At 42.1% G+C, this 27,945-nt stretch overlaps 1 protein-coding gene and 3 long non-coding RNA genes across 5 annotated transcripts; 2 read left to right on the top strand and 2 right to left on the bottom strand.

Moving 5' to 3' along the window:
- The first annotated feature begins 247 nt into the window (after positions 1 to 247).
- LOC105285786 (protein enabled) lies at positions 248 to 17,527 on the top strand. Of its 2 annotated transcripts, XM_026969188.1 has the most exons (9): positions 248 to 500; positions 9,706 to 10,027; positions 10,540 to 10,682; positions 11,065 to 11,244; positions 13,463 to 13,524; positions 13,628 to 14,733; positions 14,940 to 15,128; positions 15,215 to 15,464; positions 15,560 to 17,527. In XM_026969188.1, exons 1-9 carry the CDS (start codon positions 496 to 498, stop codon positions 15,586 to 15,588), a joined length of 2,286 nt encoding a protein of 761 aa, XP_026824989.1. In that variant the 5' UTR covers positions 248 to 495; the 3' UTR covers positions 15,589 to 17,527. The 2 variants fall into 2 exon arrangements, with proteins under 2 accessions (XP_026824989.1, XP_026824990.1); XM_026969189.1 differs by lacking the exon at positions 11,065 to 11,244 and having other exon boundaries at positions 249 to 500.
- On the bottom strand, positions 4,343 to 8,680 carry LOC105285780. The gene is made up of 2 exons (XR_002193712.2): positions 5,735 to 8,680; positions 4,343 to 5,400 (listed from the first exon to the last, which is right to left on the bottom strand). It is a non-coding gene; the product is annotated as an uncharacterized LOC105285780 (long non-coding RNA).
- Positions 17,528 to 21,737: 4,210 nt separating the features above from the next.
- LOC105285822 lies at positions 21,738 to 22,438 on the bottom strand. Its single transcript, XR_895134.2, has 2 exons — positions 22,299 to 22,438; positions 21,738 to 22,198 (listed from the first exon to the last, which is right to left on the bottom strand). It is a non-coding gene; the product is annotated as an uncharacterized LOC105285822 (long non-coding RNA).
- LOC109611364 lies at positions 21,957 to 27,893 on the top strand. Its single transcript, XR_002193739.2, has 4 exons — positions 21,957 to 22,045; positions 22,135 to 23,868; positions 26,533 to 26,817; positions 27,736 to 27,893. It is a non-coding gene; the product is annotated as an uncharacterized LOC109611364 (long non-coding RNA).
- Positions 27,894 to 27,945: the final 52 nt, after the last annotated feature.

The following is a 27,945-nucleotide window of genomic DNA, read 5'->3' as shown; positions in this document are numbered from 1 at the left end:
GCAGGAAATTTATTGACAGGTGCAGGTGCACTCGCGCGAATCGATCCCATCGATCGTGTCGAAAAAAAAAGTACACAAAGTGACCGAAAAAAGTGACCTAACCGTCGGAAGGCGGAAACGTGAGGAAAGTCCCTAGCGGGGCAGCCTTGCACGCGCTTCGATTCTAGTGGCGCGCGGCGCCGAGTCACCGTCGAGTGTTGCGCGACTCCACCGTCTTGCATCTTGCGGCGCGTGCAACGCCGGGGGCCCCCATGGTGGGTGGTAGGGAGTAGGAATTCGGAGTCGGCAATATGGCCGGCCAGATGTGCAGCGGCAGGGTGTCACGGTGGTGTTAGTGCCGCGCGCGCTGGGTCTCGCTCTCGTTATTTATATATGTCGAACTACCGCAAGTCCTGTCCGAATCTCGCGTGTTTTCATGGGCTCGGTGATATACTGTGCAGGAGCAGGAACACGGTTTGCATGAGGGCATAGCACACGCTCACCGGCCAAGCAAACATGAGGTGAGTAACGCACGATGCACTGCAACAAAGATAGATAGAGAGAGGGAAGGAGAGAAAGAGAGAGAGAGAGAGAGAGCATCCCGGAGCAGAGTCGATGGACCGAGCGAGCGACTGCCTCTGTCCAGCTTCGGCCTTCTCCCTTTCCCTTGTCTCGTTTTGTTTTGCGATACTCGGGAGAACGATCGTCGAAATCTCGCCGCCTCCTTCTCGATTCTCCGCTCGAGAACGCTCCGTCGCGACGGTCAATAAGTAAGCGTCGAGGGACGAAAAATGAGTCGTTTCGGAGTGCCTCTCCGACGCGTCGCGCGGCTTCTCGAACGTGTCGCGGCTGCGACGATTGATACGCGACGATTACGCTCGGACACACGGCGAGTGAATCGCGCTATCGGCGATATCGATCACGCGCCGCGTCGCGTCGCGTGCGGGCGCGGACCGTTTCCTTTAATTCGACCGCCTTTTAAATCCCGATCTCGGGTTCGGTAAAGGATTACACATTGGGGATTGGCCTGTCAGTAGGGCCAGTCTCCGCCTGCCTGTCTGCTCCTTCTTCACGGGGGGCGGAGGGAGAAGGAGCGGCAGGGGCCAGCTAACGATTTTTGACAGCACGGATTTCGGAGCACGGCAGAACCGCCAACGCGAGTGCGAGCGTCCCCTTCGTTCCTCGATGTCCTCGAGGTTCCGCGATATTCCGCGTGATTCTTCGCTTCTTCGTTCCCGAAGGGCGCAAAAGGGCGAAGGCACGCTCGCATGTACCGTCTTTTTTTTTCACCAGCGCAGTCACGGACCCTGCCTCTCGGAGGAGGCGGCGGCGGCGGCGGCGGTGGCGGCGGCGAGTCCTGCAGTTACGCTCCCCTTCCTCCCCTTCTTCGCCCCTGCACATATGTGTGTATGCGTGTCAGCCAGCCCGTCGCATCTTACGTGCATCTGCCGTGTGTCTCTTCCAACCCCGAAAGCCCTCGCGTCGTGAGAATGATCTCCAACTCGTTTCTTTTACTTCGCTTTTACACCGTAAAGTTGGCTCGTAAAGTACGTTTCGTAATAGCGTGTCTCCAGGTATTATACGGTAAAATTTCACACATTTGACGTGAGACCGTTGTCACGCTAATGTTTCCTACGCTTCCTTCAACTCCGCAGCTCTCATTTCGGGGGTACTCTCGAACTCGTCTTCTCACCACGACCGTTCTCATAAATTCTCAGAAGTTCTCATTTTCAAGGTTGCTTAAAAGGATGTTTGACCCTTTTCGAAAATCTTCTAAGCTTCGCGCGGAGTTCTCGGTTCTCTTTTGAAAAATGTCTTCGAGAACTACGCAATCTCGACATTCGGTTTCAATTCTGCACGCACTATCGTATCAGATTGCATCGATGCTTAATGCAACAGCACTGTCGCGAAGGTCAATGATGCTTCAAAAATGCGAAGGTTGAAGATTGCAGCGCGCTCGTAGCGCGCTCGAGCGAGGCGGTTTGGATCGCTCTGGGGGAAGCAAGTTTAAGTCCAATTTTTACGAGCTCGGCATTTGGCTTCGACTTGACTCCTGCTAGGAAATCTAAAGAGTAATGTAAGGGTGTCTGCTAATGTTCCTTTGACGTTTCGAAAATAATTCTTCACGCTTATTTAATGACCGTTATTAAATTATAATTGCGTGCGTGTGACATAATTTATACAATCGAGTACAAATAAACGTAATGAAACGCCAACATATCGATGTAGCACGGATGCATAATAAAAAAATGTGTTTTTTTGCGTTGCCATTCAGATACGAACGCGCGTTGAATTTAATTCCGCGTTGAACGCAGCTTTTAACGTCACAAAGCGCTCGTTAAACAATGTTAACAACAAGATCGGCGAAACGACGGGTGCGGAGGTGACAAGCGGGGCCACGATTGATTCAGAACTTCTGATTCAAAACATTGATTTCATCACGTAGCACACCCTACTGCGAGAGAGATAAGAATCGCACATGTTTCGGCGAAAATGTGCGATGACTTCATCCTGGTCTCTCGATACATGAGATATCCCGTTGATAATGATTCTCACGATGGACTCACAGCGAGCTTTTGGAAGATCTCGCGCAAGAGTGGAAAGTTGTCGATTTCGATTTACGATCTCGCGTTTATATCTTAACAACAAAATCTCTCAAATGCAATTTCCGCGCTCGAAGCTAAAGCTGAGATCGAAATCATGCGAGAGGTAGAGTCTTATTGTCCGAAAAGTTCGTATGAGTTTCTTCAACAAAAAATTATGTGGCTGGCTTCTTCCTCTAAACCAGCCTCGAGTTCTTCGAGGACGGAATCCCAAAGTTGCCTGAAGGATGGATTAAAGTACCGCTTTAGGAAAATGGAAGATACTTTGACGAGTAAAATTTTCATTTGTTATTTAGAAATTGTGTTTTATTTTAATGTAAAAAAGTCATACGAACTTCTCGGACAACCGTATTTCGCCTCGTCATAATAGTCACCGAGTATCGAGCGAGACGACACGGAGTCGACACGGCGAAGGCCGCGAGCGAGCGGGCGAGCGACTTCCGCTCAATTCCGCGTCATTCCGCCTTGCCCTTCGCGGAGGCGGTGGAGGCGAGCAGATCTCCTGCTCGTTCTCGTCTTCGTTCGCGATTCGTTCGATCCTCCCGCACACATGGTCGATACATAAGTATAATATATACGAGTCTTCCCCCTCAGGATGATTCCGACAGCGATTTTCTCGCTGCCGAGCAGAGTTAATGACCACACCTGGGAACGACCCACGCGAACGTTCGCTCGCGTAACGTACCCTACATCCGCGCGGGTATGTGTATGTATATGTGTGTGAGGATGTCCTCCTCTTTTAGCAACTTTGCGACCATCAGGTCAAAACAATTCGAGAACGCCACGCGAAGTTTTACACCCCGAGACAGGGAGACCCTCGCGAAGGGAGTATCATGTCAGTTTGATATTAGAATATATTCACCTCATATATTTTCTAATTTTTCTAAGGACTTATTAACGACCCTCGTATTTATGCGATAGTCTCATCGTTAGTTCCTCTCGCTAAGGATTAATCGACGAATCCGTGTTACTGAGATACCGGGCTGACGATGAAACACGCTGTATACCTGCCGGAAACATTATGCTTTGTGCATCAACGCGAGCACGATGATCCAGCGGGTTTACAGACGTGTGTGCACGCGATTTGCATACGTAGGTACATGCGTCTACCACCGTCCCTCCCACCGAGGAGAGAACAAACCACTGTATCGTGTCCCACTGTCATTCGCTAAACCGTGGGTAAATCTGTGTAATGGATGCCAATCTCGCCTTCAATAACCGAGCTTAATTAATTTTAATGCCGCAATGTAGTGCAGATTGCTCGAGTAACCCACTTTTACCCTCCCTTCATCGGTTCGGATTCGAAGGGAGCCTTGCCACCGTGTCACATTGCGAAAATGATAAGCATGACGTTTGTTCCTCGATAATTTGTGAAACAAAGTATCAAAGTTAGGCAACGAACGATTCTCTCAATTAGTTGATCGATAAAAGCGAAATATCAAGGATGAAAAGATCAGTTTCAGTTTTTACTTACTTGCGGAGTGCTATTCTGCGAGTACATGCACAACGTGCGATGTAACATGGAGGTCTGATGCATAGGTACGCTAACACGTAGGTACATGTAACCGAAGGTTGCACGCTTTTTTGTTAAACGCCCATTGTCACACTCATTGTCTTGCACCTTGTGCGCTGACCGGGAAAGATCTCTTCCATGGTCACTTTCTTCACGAAAACTGTTTTAGAAATGCAAGGATCTTGGGCATCTTTCCTATGTGCCAGGGAGATATATGATCATAGTTGGGCAACCTAGACTAAAATTAGACACGTTTCTTATATTTTATTTAGAGGAAAAAATATTTTGAAAAGTTGTTGATAACGTCTTTTAGATTTTCTTTTGACCTTTCGTGGGTACTACCTGCTGCAGGTTGTTCGACATTTGAAAAGAAGAGGAAAATTTTATAGAAAAATATAACAATAATTTTACGGATGAAGTACAATATATATTGGACCAGTCAAATAGTTCGGTTGTAGATTTTCGTAAAGAAGTTACGTGTCTTCGTCAATAAAAATCTAGTTTCGTTCATCCGAACATCGTGATGGCTAAGGTATTCTTCACGAACAATCTAATATTAATACCGTTTATTTAAAGAAAGGATTCTCACTTTAATCGACTAAATCGTTTTTCTATCGTGTTGAAAAATTGAGCTTTTAATTTGAGAGATACTAATAAGTCAGCCAGCTCATCTTGTGATAAATGCAGATGTGATACCAAAGTTATAGTACCTGGGAAGAAATAAGAGCTATAATTTAGTCTTGTTAGTTATTGTCGACCAATCTCGCTGCCAGCACTGGCATAACAGAAATCGTCTTGTTAGACATAATAAACGTATAATGAGCTCCGTTGAGACCATGGTTAAGTGCACGCACACCTGGCGAATGTTCAAAGTTGTTTTTCCTGAAAACAAAGTCTTGTAAAAAAATTCTCATTTTACATTTTTGACTTATTTTTTCATGTAGAAAAAATAAGTTCCTTTTTCTTTCCATTTGTACCATCAGTTCTGAGATATTCTATATCTTATATATATGCCGCAATGTAATATCTGAAAACAAACATGCAAGTGACACTGTCAGTTTCGTTTTATTTCGTAAGAAGTCAAGAATGATTTCGAATTGCATGGTCGACTTGGACATTAATGTCTTCAATATTTGAATGTTGGTCGCGTTACGAGAGCTCGTCACCGAGAGTCCAGAAGACTACTCGAGTGTCAAGTTGACTTACCTATCCAATTAACGTTGACGCACGACCAACCCATCTGCCATATGTCGCTTTTGACGTATCCATTCCCTCAAGGTAAATTCGCGAATCCTTATGGTCTCCCTAGATGTTAAAAATACTGTTAAATAAATTGAAAATGTTCTATGAAAAATTGGAATTGTTTGTACAACAGCGTGAATAGTAAACATATTCTACTTTGTATCTCGTAACGATAATTTAGAAATTAAAATATTTTATAATGATAAAAAAATTATTTCAGTATCAAAATATCTTACGAATATGGAAACTGGAAGATTAAAAGATTTGTTAAAAACTGAAATATTTGCGATAGATAGGTTTTACGTATTAGAATACGATCAAATATTCTAATGACGGAATCTAGTAAATTAATTCGTCGTGACTAACAGCTAACAGCCTGTATAAATTTCCCTCTTACCGAACCTGATGCGTCATCCGGATTATCCTCTCGATACACTTTCGAGACTTTCGCTGAAGATCGAACGTGTCAATGTTCAACCGGATTCCGTTGAAACGTCTTCTTTCGATAAGAGCAAGTACATCGGTCACGGAAGTCTGTCAAACGAAGAATTAATAGAGTCGTCACGAGCGGATTCGTCATTGTCGACGAGACTCGCATAATCATACTCCGACCGGCCGTATGAAAGCGAAACGTAACGTGCGTGCTCATAGAATAAATTCGATATCCAACGTCGTGTGTGCCGTCATTTCATTCGTCGCTGCTTCCTCTAGCGCAGAATAACTTTTGTTTCCTCCGCCGCGACACAATGCAGCGAGATGATAAAAACGAAGCGGCGAAACCGCGACGCAGAATTGCCATTAAATCCGCGACGCGAGCGATGTTCCTCTTCATGCACACGTACAGAAGTGATGTTTATTTAGATTATAAATTGTAAGCGATAAGCAATTGTAAATAATAGAGGGATGTTAGGAATAAATGATAGATCATCTACAATTTAAGATAGAAATAAAAAAACTTGTAATTAAACGTTAAAATCCGTTTCGTCAGAATTACTCGCTAAACCGGTGCAATTCGTCCTTCACGATTCTATCGTCATTCTTCGAGAATTCGATATTGCAATACCTTCCGGATGCTCGAGTTACGATTCTACGGAACAGCGATTATTTGATTGAGCTCTGTGTAACTCTGTGTAACGTTTACGGTTAACGCTTCCGTGGGCATTGCTGAAAATAAAACAGTGAACACTGTTTCACCTGTTTCAAACGATAAGGTTATTATATTAGGTGTGCAAATTAATTCGGTATTTTTTTAAAAAACTGCCTTTATTAAAAATAATAATAAACATATCAATTTACGAAATATTCGTCATTATTTTCTAATAATGATTTTTGAGAAAGTTTCTCCATTACTACGCAAATGTTTCATACAGAGATTGTATACTCTCCTTAGCAACATTTTTCACACACTAATAATTGTAAAACAGAAAAAACAAAACATAAACTTATAATTTTCTTTAAATTAAATTAAATTTAATAGTAACAAATAGAATATAAGCTCAGTTGTATTATAAATCACAACATACCCTGTAACAATCCATGTAAAGCGATGAACACTGGTCTTGGAAGAAAAATATGAGCTCTTACTTGTTACAGATCACGTGCAGTCGTGATTGAGATTTATGCCAGTTTTACGCGAACCTGTAGCGAGGAGCAGCTAAGGCAATGCCCTCCGGAATGCATTTATTCCACTTTTGCATAATAGGTGTATGTGTGTGTGATGCTCTCTCAAACAACCCGATACCTACCGACCGACAGAGGAAAGAGAGACTCGACATTTACTTCCGGTTGTGTGTACTGACATAATGTACTTCGCGCTTTATGCTCTAAAAATTTATATGCTTTATTTGAACGCAACGCGCATAACGCGCATGATGCTTTATGCTCTAAAAGGAACGAACGATCATTTATGATAGATAGATACGAACAGATAAACCGCGTTTGAAACCTTTGCTGCCAAGTCAGACGCCAAGTTTACTTGGAACTAGAAATGTGATGACTAATTCACAATTTCAGAAGAAAGCTTCGATTAACGTACGTATTACGTGTCGCTCGCAGATGACTATCTCGATTCTTGCGAAAAGTCGCGGGAAATGCAAGAAGACGTTCGTGCTGAAAGGTAATTTGCCTTTCGATCATTGCGATAATCTAAGCGATAGCTAGCAAGATAGCAGAAAGAGAGGAAATCATTTTTGCATGGGATATATTTTTAGAAAATTTATGTACTTGCGTTGGTGTACAAGGTACAACGTCACATCCGAGTTGACTCGCAAAATGGAAGTTTGTCGGAATACTGATTTCTCCTCGTCCTTGAAAGAACCACGCTTGCTAGTGCAGCCTTCGCAAAGCTTCACGAAGTTACCGAAAAAACGGAATGTGCCGGACAACGCTGGTAACAATGCTCCTGTTAAAAGTTCACTTTACCTCGGCGTTCGGCGGTCGGCCGAAGGTCCGAGACGTTTCCGCAGCAATAAACGTCGTTGTACGACCGCACAGCGATAATTAACTTGCGCTACATTACGTTTGACGCTTAGACCAGTAATTGTCATACGCAAGGCCGGTCGGTCTTTGACCCACATATGCTGGCGCGATGGCTAATTGACAAAACCACCGAATGTGCATTTTCATAACGTCGACAAAAACCTGAAGTTGCAGCAATCCCTTGCAGTTGCAGAAATACATAAAAAAGAAAGTGGAAGAGTTGAAATAATGATCGAATGAGAAACGAAATCTCATTTAGACAATAGTAATAACGATAATAATAATAATTGTAACGAGCTAAATAATTCACAGAATCTTTTAATTTAATTACAACTTTATCTGACAATTTCTCTCTCTCTCTTTTCCATGACACGTTCCTTCCGCGATCCGATTGCTATCGCTTTCTCGTCATTGATTCACGGGAAAGTCATCGGCGGCGTTTCTCTTTTATCAATCTCCCTCTTTACTATCTCTTCCGCGTTATCTTTCGGGTGCAACGCAAACGTCCTCGAAACGCGGAGCGCGACGAACGTTGCGGCGCGCGTTATCATTCCACTTGGCCATGTACGCTCGCTGTTGCAGGACAGCCGAGGAAGTGGCGATATCTCGCCACATCCTACCTCGTCCTGTTCCCGTTTCGCCAACCGCGGGAGCACGGGCTGCCTTTTCAGCCCAGTGAAAGCGACAGCGAGCGTACGCGCGGATCGACCAGCGGATACCTGATTGCGCCGAGTGTCACCTGTGATTTTCACCAGTTCGCGAATCGCTTTCGATTCTGATTCGATTCGATTCCAATCGATGGGGGTGATCGGTGGTGATCAAAAATGACGGTGTAGCGAGAGGAAAGTCCCGTCCCGATCATGCGAGACTCTCGTAGAGGTTCCTCGAAAACCGGCAGGATGCGGTGGTCCTACGAGACTTACTCGTCCAGGGATCACGCGCAGGGTCAGGACGCGTTCAGCAGGACACGACCTCTAACGACGCAGGAGACTCCCCTGCCCCATGAATGTGCGAATGTGCAGCACTCGGGCTATCGTCAGCTACGATCTTCCTGGCAGCAGGACAGCCGCTCGTGGTACACAGCGCACGTCGATTCTCTCTTCCTTTTGTTCCTTTTACCTCGTTTTTCCTTATACCATCGCGATATCGACTGGCTCCTCCTCGTTGTTTCCTAAACGACGCGAGAATGTAAAGGAGGGGATCGTCCCAGGGGGGATCTTCGTGGTGTGTTTTCTCGATTTGCTCGTGTGGGTCTTGTGCAATTCGCGCCTTTCCATTGTTCGTCAAAAATCGTTAACAAGTTGGGTGAATCTCAGAAATGTGACAAGGGGAAAAACTAGGTTGAAAACTCGAGGCAGATTGGCGCAGATGCAAATCGAGCAAACATTGGAATAAAGCGGGGAAACCGGAGTCTGTCGTTCGTCGATCTGTCGGTCCGGTTGCCATTTGGGTATGCGACTTTCTCGCACGAATGGATGAAAAAAGTGATACCGGTGCACCGCTCACGAGTAATAGTCTGGCTGTAAATTTGTCCAGTTGTTACTTTGCTTATCTTTTCTTCTGGGTGATACAAAAATCGCAATAATAATCAATCGATTAGTTCTTAAGCAAAAATTGTTGAGAGATTGCTTTATAAGTTGAGTCGAACATTCTTTACATCGTGATATTTTTTTATTGGAACATTTTATCGGAGCTACATTAAAATTTAACAAAGTCATGTAACACCTTTGATAAAATCTTTACACGAGAAAATCCCGCTCTCCGGACGTAATGCAATGTAACCGCAGCGCGCGCAAAAAACGCGAGAGGATAATTGCGGACGGTCGAGGGAGTTAATGGACTAAAACGCTAAAAAAAGGAGAGAAAAAACTGATGTTCTGTCGTTTGCAGCGAAGTGAGCATATCATCCGCCCGCGCGTCGGTGATGGTGTACGACGACGTGAACAAGAAATGGATACCGAGCGGCAGCTCGTCTGGCCTGTCGAAGGTTCAGCTCTATCACCATCAGGTGAACAACACCTTCCGCGTAGTCGGCAGGAAGCTGCAGGACCATGAGATTGTCATCAATTGCGCGATCCTCAAGGGACTCAAATACAATCAGGCCACGGTCACGTTTCATCAGTGGCGGGACAACAAGCAGGTCTACGGACTCAACTTCTCCAGTAAGGACGATGCCGACGCCTTCGCTCGGGCGATGCTCCAGGCACTCGATGTAATATATTTCTCTCCTCTTTTATAGTCGTAATCATTTTACTATTAGAGCCTACTTCTTAAAATCCTGCTTTATTTATTGTCTATATTTTGCTAAATCATTACATAAATTATATAATAGATTAGCTAATTAATTAAAAAGAGGCAAAGAGAGTTATGTTATAAATTATATATAAATTAGAAAAAATAATGAAGATTAGTATTAAGGAATGTGAATCGTTAATTACGTGAATACTTTGAGGAACGTTCTGTGTATTCTAGTACGATCCGCGTTTGAGATAGTAATTTCGTTTAGTTTGGGAGAGAAAAAACCTTCCGGCAAATGTTCATTTAGATTAGATTATCTCAAATGCCAGCTAGAAGACAAAAAACGGAATTTAACGTTTTTTTTTTACATTGTACGTTGGGACATGGAGTTTCAATTACAATTGCGATTCCCCACTTTGTCGGGCATCGTCATAATTGGGGCTTGTCATCATTAATTACCTTCTAATTAAATGTTCTACTGCGTAGGTGCTGAGCAATGGCAGTAACATATCAAGGACCCTCGCTCCGACGTCTACCACGGTTACTCAACAGCAGACCGCCTATCAGCAGCAGCAGCAACAGCAGCAGAGTCAGGCGACCGCGCAGTACGAGGAAGACATGGGATACAGGTACGCCTGATTTACTTCTTCTCTTTTCCGCTTTTCAACGATTTATAATAGTTGCGACTATTACCTCATTACGGCGATTATTATTTCCTGTGACACGGACGGGACACGGAACGCGACGCGCGCAACGCTGATTCACGCTGTATTTCCGGACGAAAGACCAGGCAGCCTTGTTTTCGCCACGTTCGACATTTTTATCGTGAAGTGTAAACAAAGAAACTATCATTAGAGACGGTTCCATCCATCTGCGTTGCGATCGTTGTACAGGACAAAAGCGCGCAGCTTTACAAAACCAGCAGTAGATGTAATTCACGGACGTAGGCCCGTTGAAATTTCCGCATCGTACACCTAAAGCGAGTCACACATCTGTCCTGGGTGGTTGCAGTCAAGGTCGTAGCGCGCGGATCTCCTTATCCCTGGGCCATCTGCCTACGGGGGGCCAGACGGCTCTGCCCGCGGGCTCTGCCACTACAACCCCCGATCATCACGCGACCGTTAGTGGTGCTGTTGGCACCGTTATTCCGAAGGGCTGTTCGCGTGGCTCGCCGGGCGATGGACACACGAGGTGATCTTCCGGCCCTCTTAATTCTTAATAAACAAAACATTTTAATTATGTATTCAACATTGATTGTCGCGGCTGTAGGTTTTTCATGCAACATCTAATAATGTAATCTTAAATTAACGAAGACTGCGGATGTTAAGCGCACTAGAATAACTGTGCTGTTTATTTCTGTACTTCCAAGTGTTGTTCTGTACTTTCAATGTACATAGGATGGTCCATTTAATATGATGATGCAAATATCTTAAAAAGTATGCGTTGCATCCAAAAATATTTCAGACAAAAGTTGAATGGTTGCAAGAGGCAAATATTTTTATAAGCTTGAGCGTAAGTGTCAATTTGAAGGATACTTTGTTTTTGAAATAGAAATGAACAGTTTTATTTTCGAAACCGTAATCGATGATCTTTCTTTATAAGCAAGTCCAACTATGAAAAATACTATCAGCATTACGCAATGTGTGTACCACGTGACTGCTGCACCGTTAGACGTACGTGCATGAATATAATAATTACATGTACAGTTATACATAACTTTAATGACTGTTTAAAATGCTGCCCATTTACTTGAATACACCATTGAATGCGTCGAATAGAAGATTGCTGTACAGTCATCAAAGTATCTCCGTTGATCTTTTTACAGACATGCTACGCTGTATCTTATATCTTCTGGTGTAGTCGGGATTGCTTCATAAATTTTATCCATCAAGCAGTTACCGAATACTTCCTCGTTCTGCCCAACAATTAGGAAAATCTCTGTTTAATATCTCACGAGCGATATCCATATAATGAGCTGCATCCATCACGCTGAAACCATGTATTTAATCGCTGTTGATACATTATCAAGCAATAATAATTCTTCATTCAGAAGGTTTCTATACTTTTGAGCGGTCAATATACCCGCAACAAAGCTCGAACCGATAATTCTATCCCCAATAATACCGCACCAAACATTTACCGTTTATCTATCACTGACATTCTCCCGTATCCACCTTGAATTTTCTACTACCTAATAATGCATGTTCTCATGATTAACGTCTTCTTCTGTAGAATCCATTGATAAAAATCAGCTTGATGTTGGAAATTATCTCCACGTAGTTCTTGATGTAAAGAGATGGTGGTTCACTTACGTAATGCTGACGCTGGCAGTACCGTATTTTTCATGATTTATAATTGAACAGCTTGTTTATGAAAAACAAATCATCAACTTGCTCTCGAAGCATCTTAACGCGTACTACATGCAATTAAACTGGAGATTTCTATTAAAAATATTAAAGATAATCTTTGCCTATATTGAAGATAATACAAATATTACTATGTTATGTACCCCTTAAAATAAAATCTTTCAATTTTCATCTAAAACATTTTGATACAACGCATACTCTTTGAATTATTTCGATCATATTGCATATAATGGGCCACCCTGTATATGTATAATTCTCCCGAAAGGTCATGATTGCAACCGAGGCTGATTTCTTTCCTTTTTCTTTTTTTTCCGCATGATGAATCTTCATGCTAGGCTAATGTCAGCAGCCGTGGAAACGAGGATCGGCGGGAAGACATTTACGCGATGTCGGAAATAAAATCGCGGAGACGAAGCGGGAGAATCCGCTCCGTCTGTTGCGTTCCGTCTCGAAATAACCCGAATGCATCGCGCCACCGAGCTCGTGATATTTTTCCTCCGGTTTTCTGGGGATGTCTCTTACAAAATTCAAAACGTTCGATAGGTTCGATAGTTTGAATGATTGTCGATCAAGGGACTGGTCAGTTTCGACAGCAAGGATAAGATATAACGATTCGTGTTTGCAGTTGTATTGAAAGTACAAGTACCGTGGATTATTATAAAAATATAGATTAGAATATTATTTTATTTAGCTTCTTGGATCCCATAAATTGTTATGGATGTTGTTTAGACGTCTTAATAATGTGATTTATAGTCTTATACTGTTACACCAAATTATATTATTGTTAAAATGTATAGCAAAGTAGAAGGAAAGATAGTATTCTTGTAGCACGGTATTACTTAAATAAACGTTAGCAACACAAAGAATGAATTTGCCGTGCGAGAAATTTCTTTTCATTACTTAGAAATATCCATAGATGGTCATTTATTATTCCATGATGTTAGTTTAGTCGGCTGATTCTATTACGCTTTATTATGTACTTTATTAACGATATATCGATAAAAAAAATTACTTGTAACTAATTGTAATTTTCCTCTGCGCAGGACCATGACTAGAGAAGACGTGGCAATAATTCAGGAACGGAGAATGTCTCAGCAGAGTCAAGGTATCATATTTTGTAGCGCGACAAACATTAAATCATTAAATATTGAATATACATATATGTAGTGTATAGTAATCAAAATTACATAGATAAAATTTTCTTACAGCAACCGGCAGTCCTAATCCCATATCACCGAGCTGTCCGCCAGCTGTGCAGCAGCAGCAACAGCAGCAGCAACAACAACAGCAGCAACAGCAACAGCAATCCGGTCATCACCGTACTTCATCGGCGCCACCAGCGCCACAGCCGCAGCAACAGCAGCAGGCGATGCAAGGTGTCAGCGGTGTAGTCCCGGCCCCTCCGCAGATGTCGAGTGGACCAGGAGTCGGCCCACCAGTGCCGCCACCCCAACCACCGATTGCACCCCCCGCGCCACCCTGTCCACCGGCAATGATGAATTTCAGCTCGTCCGCGGCACCGGCCCCGCCGATGATGATGAATCAGTACGCGCAATCGCCATCTCAGTCGAACCTCGCGAGTCAGCAGTCCCAATGCCAGTCCATCTACCAGGGGAATCAGTACGGTGCCGCACCTACGAGTAACCAGTACGCGACTGCCACCGCCGCCGGCGGCGGTGCCGGAAGCGGCGCAACCACCGTTGTGGGCCAGAGCCCAAGCCAGTACCCACCGTCCGGCAATCAGAACTTTTACGGTACTAACAATCAGACGGGCAATTATGCCGCGAGTGGACAGGTCGGTGCGGGCCAATATAGTCAACCGGCTGGCAACCAGGCCGCACCGTACGGTAGCGGTAATCAGTACGGAAGCAGTAGCTCAATAAATCAGTACACTACTGGTGCGCCGTCCGGTCCGGCGAGCCAATACGCGGTCGCACAGCCTGGTCAGTCACAATACGTGTCCCAGGCGCAAGCACAGTACGGAGGCGCTGGCCAAGTACAAGCTGCCGTTACAGGTACCACAAATCCGTATGGAACACCGTCGAATTCGGTTAACCAGTACGCCGCAAGCGGACACCACACGGTCGGCCCTAACGCTTACGCCCCCATCGCTGCTGGCGGCCCGCCACCACCCCCGATGGTACCTGGGCTAACTGGGCCTGCCGCTCCACCACCGCCACCACCTCCACCGGCACCTAACGCCAACAGTTCCACCACCGCCGCCTCCAGCTCGTCTGCCAGCTCCTCGAATGATCCACCGCCTGATACCAATTCGCTAGCCGCCGCTCTTCAAGCTCGTCTTAAGAAGAAACAAGTAATCTTTGTCTCTTTTTTTTCGTTTTTAATTTTTATTTGTTCCTCTTTTTATTTAATTCTCTTTTCTCGCTTTTATTTTATGACGAAGAGCATATATTTTTTATATAAACGCGCAAAATTTATTTTATATTAAATTTATTTTATATTATAAATGAGAATATGTACGTGCGACAATAGAATAATAATAACTATATTCTACTGTAGCAACAATCGCAGCCGGTGGAGAACAGCGGCTCGAGCACTAGCAGTAGCGGAAGTGCCGGAGGAGGCGGCAATTACGGCACCCTGGGCAGAGGTGGAGGCGGTGGAATGGCTTCCATGATGGACGAGATGGCCAAGACCCTGGCACGCCGACGGGCTGCCGCGGAGAAGAAGCAACCCGAGCAACCACCGGTACGCCAATGCCATTGACGCGATTTAAACATTCTGAATGTTAAAAGTCCATAGAAAAAAAAAACTGATGAAGCAATTCTTTGTAGGAACCCGAGAGCTCACCGGACAAGAAGTCCTGGGACAAAAACAGCTCGTCGAACAAGTTCTCTAACGGCGCCGAGTCGCCAAAATCGGTACGCAAAAGGTTCGGCTCGGCCTCGGAAGACACCCTCCTCAAGGTAAACGGAGTCAACGACGGAACCTCGCTCACCGCGCAGGAGATGGAGGCCTTCAAGGCGGAGATAATTAAGGAAGTGCGCAAAGAGTTCCAGAAGATGAAGCAGGAGATAATCGATGGTATAGATTGTTTATTGCAATCCCGCGAGTCTTTTTCCGTATTTATGCAAGACGTAAACATGTTTTGGTTCATACGAGATATCGTATACTTTCAGTCGTAAGAGCAGAACTGAACAAGAGATAAAGAAAACGAGATGGGGAGACGAAGATGACAGAGCCGAGTTCTCGAGAGGAATGAGACAGCGAAAAAATGGGGGAAAAAAGGGATAAAGAGAGTTTTGAGACTAGATATCGCTCCATATCGAAGCGACATCATCGAGACCCACATACAGGTTTTTACAACATATTTGCGAGAATGTAGTGTGGTTACATTCACGTATATCGGACATTTGTATGTAAGTTAATCTAACTTAGCATTTTAAGTGGCCGTAATCCTTTTTGTTATTTGCTACATTTGAGTGACAACCGTAACGAAACGTTGAATCAGTTGAGTTTCATTCGATTCGATACTCCGGAATAATCGATACTGCGAATTCTCCAGTTTTGACACAAGGCACAAGGGATCACGAGAAAGAGGGAGAAAAAGCAAGAGACATTTTAAGAAAAATATAAAATAAATACACGTGCATGATGAGATATTATATCGCTTCATAATAGATTAAAGGAATATTGATAAAGAACAAAAAAGTGGTGTACTATTTATGATATAAGTAATATCGATCTCATCATATAAATATGCATATAAATATAAATATTTAAAGTAATATTCACGTCTTGAGAGGTATTCGTTCGCAGTCCGGTCCATTTATAGACCGGTCTTGCGAAATGTTTCACAATAAAGACCGTCATGTTTGATCGATTGGACGAAAGTCTCGAGTTTCAACGTGACAGCTATTCAATTTGCGAGAAACTCGATTGTTTCAACGTCAAAGTTACGCACCATATAATTTCTCTTGCATATGACCAGGCAGGGTTTCTAAGACTTCTCTTGATGCCGAAATATTTTTAACGTACCAACGATCTCATTATGAAACATTCTGTGCACAATTTTCTTTTTCTTTCTTGTCAATATCGTGGCATGTGTTCCTCGCATTTTCGCCTTTGCATCTCTCGTTTTTTGTCGGCACGCTGCCGTGTCAATTATTTTCGTGTTCTTTTAGCGTTGTTTTAGCCTTCGTTGCAAATCGATCTCTGTATGAAAATATGAACAGGCGAATACATTCCAAGGCACAATCTCATTCCCCGACATTGCGCTAATTTCCTAAGACACGTCGAAGAACATTGTAAATAGCAATAACGACGATAGACGGATGCCACGATCGTTGATTGTGAAATTCTTGAGGACACGTATATCGCGCTTAAACGAGTTATAGTTAAGGTATCACCACGTTAACTCATTCCCGGATATCTGAATTGTGATTCGAATCGCACGTTCGATACGGTCATACGTTCTCCAAAGGAAACTACTGTCGTACATCGAAACGTATTATTTCCCAGTTGCATGGCAATTTTTTCTTGAAACCCGGCGTCTAATTGTAGCTCCACGGCTTTCTACATGATTAGCAACGGCTTTTATTTCAACGAGCGTTTCTACGTAGACAATTCGTTCACCCGTATGGATTAGTAACCGCTAAGCATCCGTACGATATCTAGTTTATTCTATTTTTTTTGTGTCGTCTCGAGGCTATTTACTTTATTTGCACTCTCGACGCATGTGAATATTACCGCGATCGATAAGGCTTCTACGCGAAGAGCCCTGGCTTTCATCATCATTCAGCCATCATTTTTATCAGCACGAACACGATGCGAGACATTTACGCTTCATTTACTATCGCACTTACAGTCGCGAACGACTGTTTTACGACTGTTATTATTAATATCGATACTTCGCAAGAAGAGAACCGCACGGAATATACCGTACCGGTCATTGGCAAACATCTGCGTGAAATTATGCTGCCAATGAAGAGCAATTAAACTCGTAGGATCTTTTGTTAATATAAACTTTTATATTTATTATTAAACAAAAAGGATGTCCTCTGTTAAGGCGAATCACAATATCCATTATCGGATAGAAAAGTGGACTTTCATGATGCAGTTCTTTTATTTATTATCGAGTAGAAAAATTGACGTGCGAAAGATCGATTTACGTAGATTGCCTTTTCCATTTGGCGGTCGGCCAATTTTCTACAAGTATTTGATTGATGTCCGGTGAACGCGTCACGAGCAGTGCGAAATAAAGCGCGCGAGTATCTATCCATTTTTATCTCACAAAACCCATTTTATACGCGCGAATTTTCGATCGACTATCGACTATCGCGTGACTTTCCTCGAAGGCTGAATTTTACACGGTTTTCTATTACGCGACGCTTTACCGCGCTTTATTATACGCGCGTGTGGTACGCTCGTTTACGATAAGCGTAATCGTAAGGATTCTTAATAATCATCTCGAAGGAATTAGACGAGAGACAGTTTCTAGTCGGGTTATTAGAGTGAGAAGTAACTTCTCAAGGGACAGATATGTAATTTCGAGAATAAGCGCCGGTAAAGTTCATCTTCGACATCGAAGAAGTCGTCGCAGGATTCATCGTTTTTACTCGTCATCGAATATCCTTTATTCGGTTTTAAGCACTTGACTTTAATTTTGTCCAGCGTGCTTGACGCGCACGCGAAATATTAATATAACATTCATTTTCTTACTCTGTATTTCGCTCCTTGCGAGATAACAATTCGCGTTTCTCTTTCGACGACGCGTTGCGTCGCTGATGCATCGCCGGAGTGCATCGCATGCAAAATCATTTTCGCCGATATTGCCGAGAGGCATAATCTGTATGATTTGTAAGCGCCGAACGCGCGTAATCATCCTTTTATACACGAGATACACCTCTTTCCTCTTTTCTCTACGGGGTATTCCTTTCCCCCTTTTTTACGATTACGTATTTTCTATACTTGACTACTCCCATTTGTACATATATTATAAATTCGTCTGGTGTGGATCTTCCAATACGACATATTTATTTTATTCTTATTTCTTCCTTATTTCTTTCCTCTTAAATAAATCTTTCGATAAAAACGGCGATATGTCGCATTTAGTGTGTATGTGTGAGAGAGAGAGGGAGAAAATGTGGAATTATCGAGCAAAGGCGAGGTCTTTTCTGAATGTTCCTCTAGCCGCAATTTCGGAGCTCGTTCTCCATGCATCGTTAAGATTTACGTCCTGTGTTTTTTCTTTCGTCTGTCTGGTTGCTCCTCCGAATATACAGGATGTTTCACGTAGCTCGCAGTTTATCGCAATGGTAGAATCTTTACCAATTTTATTGGCCATTTCTTCCTTTCTCAGAGAAAGTTTCAAGCAAAACCTCGTTGCTCGTCATTTTTTCACATACATTCGATATTGAGTACATTTGCAATTATATATATATATAAAACTTTTAAATTAACTTCTGACAAATTAAGTAAAATATGGATTTAAGCAAAAAGAAAAACGTATTACTGTATTAGGTAAAAATAAATTATATAAAGAGTCTTTTAAATAAAAAAGAATGTATTATTATATTTATATTATATTTATTTGCGTGTTTTCTTTTTCTGGTGTTTTCAGTTAATGTAAAATTCTTTACCTTCTACCGTTTCGAAGACTATATTCGGCGCACCGATATTTCAGTTTAGGAAAAATCTATTTTATTATAAATTGCCTGTTTAAAATTGAACGCAGTCATCGTGAGACATCGTTTATATTTTACGATAAGAATAACCGTGCGCGCTGACAGTGTGTTTAATTCCTTTTTTTTCTTTTTTCTTTACTGGACTATCTGTCGCGTTCATTAATGTATCGCAATATTTATCACGTCGTCGGAATTCACATGATGCGTGCAAACTGCGCGCTATCGAAGCTACGATATGCTTATTTAGTCGCGTATATTTTTTTGCACGTAGATACAGTATATTGAGTATATTACGGCGAAGCTATCATTTTCATATCGTAGTATTAACGCGCGAGAAAGAGAGAGAGAGAGAGAGAGAGAGAGTGAGTGAGAGAGTTATAAGAGTGTTCGTGTTACGATTAAAAGAGTTATTTAAGGAGAGCGGGCTAGAAAAAGAAATAACGGGTTGTCGGTTAACTGAGGTCACTAATAAGCACTATGTACTGCGAGATTGCTTTGCTAACGATCAAATACACAAGCGACTCTGAGTTCAACATGTTCAAGACGAGCGAAACCAACGACCAAGGCCTTCGGTGATGATTTAATCCGCATCCTTCTTTCTTTACTTCTTCCCAAATCCCCGAAACTTGTAAATCAAAAGTCACCGTAAAAATGATTGTTATTTGCCAAGCGATAGCTGTGTAAATCGAAAGAGAGAGAGAGAGATTGATGATCTAGAAATTAATTAATCTTAAGTACTTTTCAACGTGCAAACATTTGATTTAGTTAATATTTCACTTAGTTAACTTTAATTAAATGTTAACTTGGTTAACATTTAATTTAGTTAAGCGATGAATTAATATAATTATTTTGTGGAGCATGCAACAGTGTAATTACCTGAAGATTTGTACTTGGCGTTTATGCAGCTCGTCTGTTTATCGATGACTTCACTCGTCGGCTTCACTCGTGCGAGTGAAAAATGTTCGTGTTTAGGCTATTCTTAGAGACGTGCGTGGAACGATTGCGGATTAACGTGTGTAAATTAATTGATAAGCTATTCCGTAAGCGTCGTGACACTGCGGATGAATTTTCATCTTTCGCGGTGTCCTTCATTCTGAGATCGCCTCGTCCTGCCTTCACAATGTACGCGAGAAAGAGAATCGTCTGTTACATCATCACGATACTTGGGAAAACACGAATTAGGACGAGCGACTTGCACGCGATGGCGTGTGTTTTCTAGTTGTACTTGAGCAAATGCATTTCTGCACGTGCGACTGCCGGATTATCCGCGGATTATCGATATATCCGATACAGATTCGCGCGAGATGTAAACGAAAGTGATGTTTCCTCATGTAAAATAATCCATATCTACCAAATGCACACATACAAACACATGTACACACATACATCATACAAACGAAACATGATAAATCTGTTTAACCGTTATGTGAGTGACGGGGTACCCGGGTAACTTGTTTGTGTTTTTAAACTAAACATTTTTTATGTTCTCTAGTCGCATTAGGGGGCTGAAACTCCACGAGAACTCTTAAACTGACGGATTATTTTAGCGTTATCTTTGGACAGATTGACTCAATGGGGAACTGAATTTTCAGGAAATCAACTTTCTTACAAAATGTCCGGGTACCTTCATCACACCAATTAAGATTTTGTTTCGTCACTCACATAAGAGTTAAGAATTTTTCGCATCAATTAGAGAAAAAACTCGGGAAACTGATCGACGACCGAGATGTACAGTCCGATTTTGACGACGGACACGCGAAAAATGATCTCTGCTGTTGTTTTATTTCTGAAACGTCGAAAGAGCGATCCGGATATGGCGTGAGCAACACATGGCGCATGCAACACCATGGAAGCTGGACTCAATGAAGAAACGCGTGCTGTCGGAAGGAAGCTACACGCGCGAGTTGCCGTTGCGCGGCCAGAACTTTACCTCGAATTGTGTGATATGTCGTGCTGAATGAATCGCGCGCGAATCGGGCGAATATCGTTCGCAAATAAAAGCCATCGACTGCCAAACTCTCGTGAGAGTTCTCTCGTAGGTACCTCGCAGCGGATGCCGGAAACAATTTATAATTCGAGGACGGCGAGGGGGTAGCTCTCGCCGACGTAATCGACGCGTTTCTCGCGAAACGCTTCCTCTCAAGTTCTCCCCTTTAAACGTAACGAGGCCGGGAGAAGAAATCCACGATTTCTATTCACTGACCGTTGTTGATTCGTGTGTGTGTGTGTGTGTGTTGACAGGTACATCGATTCTTGTTCGGTGCTAGGAAATCTGGCGGAATTACTCTTTCACGACGGACGCGCTCTACCGTTTCCTCGACCTGTATTTCTTTCTCGTTTCGCAAATATTCCCATCTGTTTCGTGAAGGCGCGAAGCTAGACCGCGAGCCGAACACGCGAGCACCGAAGGACTTGTTGTTGCGAATGGACTGCTTTTCAGAAAGTGGACGATGAAGCAAACCCGAAGGGACGCCGCTAAGGAGTTAATGTTAATACTTTAAGTGGACAAAGAGAGAGCGGCAAGACTAATTTGTATTGAAAAACACGTTCTTTTAATTGTAGCGAACAGCGCGAACAGCGAGCACCGAATATGGCCACTACTTTGTTTCGTAAGACGTATCTTGAAGATATTTGTATGTAAATGAATGACAAAACAATAAAAAGAGTATACGCTGTACGAGCCTCGTCTCTCTTTTATTACATAATTTATTTATCGTCACTCGTAACGCAACGCGATATAGTGCAATACATTCATACAAGTCTTGCGACTTGCGGAGGTGTAACGAGGATGAGAATCGCAACACAGTGTATACAAGAAGACTATCAAGAGTTCAGTGTTGAGAAGAGGCCACGCGCTTGAAAAATTCATCCTTCCTCGATAACATTCTCGGTAAGTTGCACGTTGGTCAAGCTTACCAGGCGACTCGCCGGCATACTTATTCGCCTAGTCACCTGGAATCGGCGAGGGATGACGAGGAGGTAGGAAACCTCTCGATAAAGACGTAGATTTCGAGTTGCTACGCCTACGCGTATCGTGCGAATAAAATATTCCTCGGCGCTATTTTTAGATCGACGTCATCGCGCTCACACGCGCTGTCCACAGCTGGAGCGAAGGCGATTGCTTCTGGTGACCTGAAAAAAAATCGGATGTTGAGGATGACGAGACGTTCGAAGACGCGAGGAAGATTATTCGAGAGTTTGCGGCATGCCAAGATAATGCGAGTGCATTTACCCCGCATTGATTGCCGCAATTCGGTCGGCAAATCGCTGACATGGTACTCTTATTTTATTCAGTGATCGATTCCCAACGATAATCGTGGTTCAGTGCCTCCTCCTTTGCCTGGAGTCACGAAAGCCAAGTCCGATATATGTATGTACATACCTTGCTTATACCATCGCAACTATTTACAACGATGATGGATCTTTCGTTACGTCATCGGCACACATTGACTCAGTCCTTACGGCACGCATGCACATTCTTTTGATTGTACAATTATTTACATCGACATTATTTATCATAATTTATTCGAGTCACGTGGCTCTCACTCTCTTCCTGCCAATTATACCTGCCGATTGCGCATAGTTTACCATTAGATTAATCAAGCACCTTGAAATCTAAATATAATATTGTACAAACATAAATAGCACAAATGAGTAAAAATTAGTAGATAATAATAGTAAAGGCAATACATTAAAAATAAATAAAAGTAAATTTCTTATGTAAAGCATTTCCGTGGTTCTTCCTAAAACTTTGAATTCCTGAAATCTTGTCTGAATAATTCTCCTATATTAATTTATAATATCAATAAGATGTAACGCACGTAAGAGTGTACAAGAGAAGATCTGTATCTGTGCAAAAAGGTAAGGAGGTCACCGGGAATTCGTTGGAAATCGCACAAGCCTCAAGACGGTGTAATAAAAATAAATCATCCGGTTTCTGTAAATTATCGTGAGATCTAGTAGCGCCCATAGAATGTGTACGTATAATTGCTCGCGTGCTACTACAGCTCAATCATTTCTTTTCCTCGGCGTTTCTCGATTTTCTCGCAGGAAATCTCGCCCCTCCTTCTTGCTCCGACCTTTCAGCATACATCCTTTTTCAACGCAGAAGAAATGACACGATGCAAGTTAAGAGGAGCGGACCTCATTCCACGGCGAGCAGGCAACTTGGGTGACAATTCGTCGTGGGGTCGACCGGTGGTTGCGCAGCGGATCGATATGGGGCCGCGGTGTCACAGGCATATAGGGCGAACCAGAAACACCCCTCGCTGGGCCAGAAATTTCGGCACTCTTGACCCCGAAAAGTCGAACCGACGAACGTTACTGGAAATAATAATAATAATAATAACAATGGTAATAAAAAAAAGCAAAATATTCCGGAAAAGGTGATATTAGGGACGGTTGTAACGGAGAATTTCATTTCCTTCGTGACTCCTTTGTGATCACAGAGTCTCTTTTTACGTCACAGCAGGGCGTGGGAGGAGAAAGGCCTCAGCAGGGATGATACGAAGGGGGATGAAGGGATGTTCCGGAGGCAGTCAGCTCTCTCTCGCGCGCGTCAAGCTTGGCGGGGGTTGTCTCTCCCCTCTCCGTGCTCGGCTAGCGAGCGGCATGCCGAGCCGACGTGATCGGTCGATTAATCGGAGGAAGTCAGACCGCCGCGGATCGTCGCCGCGACGCCGTGCTCGTCGTCAGTTTGTCGCCGTCGTCACGCTTGTCACCGTTGTCGTCGTGTTGTCATCCTGAAGAGAAATCGTGGAAGCACTGCGTGTTCACGAGGATGCCGCGAGATCTGCACGAGTGTAATTGTCTTTTAATTATATATCATTGGATTTTTTTGAGAGTGATTTTCAAAATCATCTGATGGTGTGGATGAGATTCGCGATTGTGTGCGATGTTATTATCAATAACTCCGGATTGTGCATTGTGCAGAGATATAATTGGCGATCTGAAAGTGCAATCAAATGTGTACACGAGTATACATAACAAAATTCTGGTTTACTTCGTTCCCTCCAAACTGCTACTTGCTATTTGTGGAGCTGATTAATGTGGATGCGATACGAGTGCACGGTACACACACATGCACACACAAAGGCACTACAGTTGCAGTAAAAAGTGTTCCAATTTTAAATGCGCAATGATACATTTACTTATTTTCTAGTGCAAGTTGTATTATTCATTGTTTCGCTTTTCGAGACGATGTTACTGCTTGTTCGTAAGCATCGTGCGAGTCACGTTTCGCATAATTCTAACTGCTGCGGTTTGTGCTGACATTTCTACAAACCTGATTTAATTACTTATACAATTAATCGGCAGAAATTATAACGTAATGTCAAGGACATTGAAGGAATCTCCTTCGTTCGCGTGACAAAAGTCGCCTTTGCCAGATTAATCGATACCCAGCAGCATGTTTGGAGCGGTTTTATGATCACGGAAATGTTATATGTGTGTACAGATTTCATCGCCGGTTACTAATGGAACTGATACTGTGCGTGGAAATTGTATGCATGAATATTTAAAGCAGATCTTAAGATCGATCAGTCGTCGTAGAATTAGGTCACAATTAAATCAACAATTCTACAAGTCGTTTATCAAAAAATGTGACTTACTAAAACGACCCACCGTGATGAAAATAAACAAACGGATAAAGAGTCAAATTGGATTCTCAATTTTTCAAAATTAAAAATTAACTCTTCTCTTTTCTTAATTAAAGTATCACTTGCGAAATAAACATACGCATAATGTATTTCATCGTGACAACTTATTTATTATTTATTACATTTATTATTTATATATAGACAATATGAAAGAAGCAAAACAAATTGTAATGCAGGCCGCATAATTATAATAAATTGAAAAATATATGAATTTCCGTGAAAAATTCTTTAATAAATTTTGATTTCAAACTTATAACATTTAACTTAAAAATTCATACGATATAAGCGCACGAAATATTTATTACGTTCATTCTTGCTTTCAATCTAGTGTACAGTGTTAAGTGATAATTATAAAAAGGTGTCGGTTGTGTTATGTGGATTGAAGCGATCGGTCGAAGCATCGGAAATTCTCGAGAATTGACTTGACATCAGGAAAGCATGCTGTGCGAAGAACTTCCCTGTAATTACTCGAATGCGCCTGCGCGTCTCGATGGCGCTTGCGCCATTCAGCTGCGATTGCGCTTTCGATTTCAAGGCCGACTGCGACTGTGCAGCTGGTCTACTATTGCGCCGTTCTGACCGCGTCGATTGCGCCTGCGTTGCGTCACAGCACAGACAACCGGCACACTCGAAAAACGCGAGCATGCTTAACCCTTCGTGGTCACTCGGGGTCCAAAAGACCCCAACGTTTAAGGCTTTATATCTTTCTGTTCTAAATTGAAAATTAACTTTTTACTGCCATTTACCGGTAGCTTCAAGTACTCTTTTTCCGTTCTAATACTAGGTATCGCCCGCAGCGCACTAGTATAGAAATAGCAATTATTCAAATAACATTTCCCGCGTGCTGGGGTCTTCCGGACCCCCTGTGTGACCAACTTGTAATTTGGTATCAAAAATTTGGAAAATTTTGTTTTTGTGATTTTCGCACATATTATCTGTGGAAAAACATAAGTGCAAGTTTAAAGACCGAGTAATTTTTTTCTACAAAGTTTATAAGCATTTATTTACACTTATAGATGGCATATGATTTACGGAGTCGTGAGTTTCAAAATTCGTTGTTGAATGACATTGAAAATACAAATAATTATTAACAATACTTGTAATAATAATGTTCTATGTTCAAAAGAATTCTAAGAACTCTTTTTGCATCTGAAAATGAACTCAGAATTGGTGACATGACAAATGAATTCTTTTTGAACTCTCTCTGCTATCTGGGTACACTTATTTTTCCATAATTGTGGATTTCATTTATCTCGAAAATGATCCACTTTAAATCTGAAAATAAATACCTTTTTTGAAACGTGCATTATAACACTATTTTTTAAATTAAAGTATTACATCTCCACAACATGACCCTAAATTTGTATCGCAAAATAATAAAAATTTAAAAAGTTATAATTTTTTAAGTGAAAAACTCGGTTTTTCACGATTTCTAAATTCGTGAATTTTTTTAGTTATGTTACAATTAAAATTTGCATAAAAAGCCTATTTCTCCTTGTTATACAAGCTTTCAAATTTATTATGTAATTTTGTAATTCAAATTGAATGAATAGTGTAAACACGGCAACCATTTAAAGTTGGTGGGGTCTATTGGACCCCATGTGACCATTACGTGATTTTCTAGAAGTGTGACCACGAAGGGTTAAGCGATGCAAATACAGTCAAAGAATTATCAAAAGCTGAATTATCAAAAGAAGCCTAATGTTCTCGTCTAACGTCTTACTCTAGTATTATTTCGTCAATTTTCAATTCGCTTACTTTTAACATGGAACAGCTATGGAGTCAACGTAGATATCTTTGTTTTTTCAGACATCAACAATGCCAGAACGTTTATCATTCTCTGAATCAGAGACAGGTCGTCGCTGGCTTTGTGAGAAATCGTCAATAGGATTCCTCAAGATGTCACAAAACGAGGCATTTGCTAGACAAACATATTCGTAAGAGACAGCAACAAATAAGGAAGCGGAACGAACGCTGACCTGGCTACGCGGTGACCGCAATAAAAAGTGAACGCGCGGACTTTCCACGTGCGCGTCGACGCCAAGGCGAAAGTGTAACGGCACTTCGAGCAAGACATTCACCAAGAATATTACGGTACAGTTTCACTCTCTTAAAGTTGTTCATTGAACGTACGCAAACGTGACATTCAACGCTGAAAGCACAATCCGCTTGATCGGACTGCACTTTATCAAACACAGAGAATCGAAAGAGAGAGCAAGAGTGAATTAAAATTGAACATTTTCCGGTGATCGATATGTCTTTGTCATTCGATTCTTTTTGTATGAATTTTCATTGTTCTCGTCGGACTCGTCTTACTAATGTCCCACTTGTTGATTGACAGTTCGAGGTTGAATGACATATCAGCAATAAACGAACAATGAAAGTTCTCCTCGCAGCAGTTTACGATATTTTTTTTCTACTGAAGCGATATATTCGTCTTTCTCTGGAACAAGGAACAGTTATGCCGGCCGAGTGATAAGACATCGCCAAGGTTGCGGGCAAGCAATTCTCACTGTTGCGTCCGCATATATCTACCTGTTATCGCTTGAACATTATAAACGATACGACGATAGCCGGTTAAAAAGTTAAAATGTGACACGATATATAATACAGTACAATTGCAATCAGATTGTTTGGTTCAAATGAAAATATTTTGAAAGATTCTCTTACTGCATTACGAACATTACGAATTAAAAAAGATATAATATTTTATATATAATAATATTTTTTTAATTTGTAATATTTGTAATATTAGAAAATTAGAGATAAATATAAGAGGATTGAAATATTTATAACATTAATAGCTGGGATAATTTTCATTTGAAAAAATAAATGAACAGTTTGAGAAGTTAAACTCAGATAGAGACGAAGTGTGCTTCTCGTACGAATTTATCTATCACGTGGGTATATCGTGCAATTGATATTACTCATGGAGATCCTATTAAATTTACTGAGTAACAAGTAACTTGATCGTTTCAATTGATTTAATATATCGAATCTCTTTTGTTACAGCTTCATCTCATCTCAACGGAGAAGGATCAGTCAGAGCATACGTTAATCTTGGTGCAACGAGGACGTAACATGTATCAATGTGTTTCTGATATTTTCGGCTACCTCGTATAGGCAATTTTCACCTAAAAAATGCCGAATTGGCGAATTATCAACCAAAAGATATCATTATCAACATTGATGGCAAATGAGCTTGAAGAAAGCACGCAGCTC

The sequence above is a fragment of the Ooceraea biroi genome, chromosome 4 (genome assembly GCF_003672135.1).
Source record: "Ooceraea biroi isolate clonal line C1 chromosome 4, Obir_v5.4, whole genome shotgun sequence".
Lineage (NCBI taxonomy): Eukaryota > Metazoa > Arthropoda > Insecta > Hymenoptera > Formicidae > Ooceraea > Ooceraea biroi.
The sequence above is the reverse complement of the archived record's forward strand: the minus strand, read 5'-3'. Positions and strand labels throughout refer to the sequence as shown.

Bases quoted from the DNA above. Each gene is read 5' to 3' on its own strand.
- LOC105285786 (XM_026969188.1), top strand. The intron at 10,028-10,539 runs GTAATATATTTC...TCTACTGCGTAG, and splicing joins CGATGCTCCAGGCACTCGAT to GTGCTGAGCAATGGCAGTAA. The intron at 11,245-13,462 runs GTGATCTTCCGG...TCCTCTGCGCAG, and splicing joins CCGGGCGATGGACACACGAG to GACCATGACTAGAGAAGACG.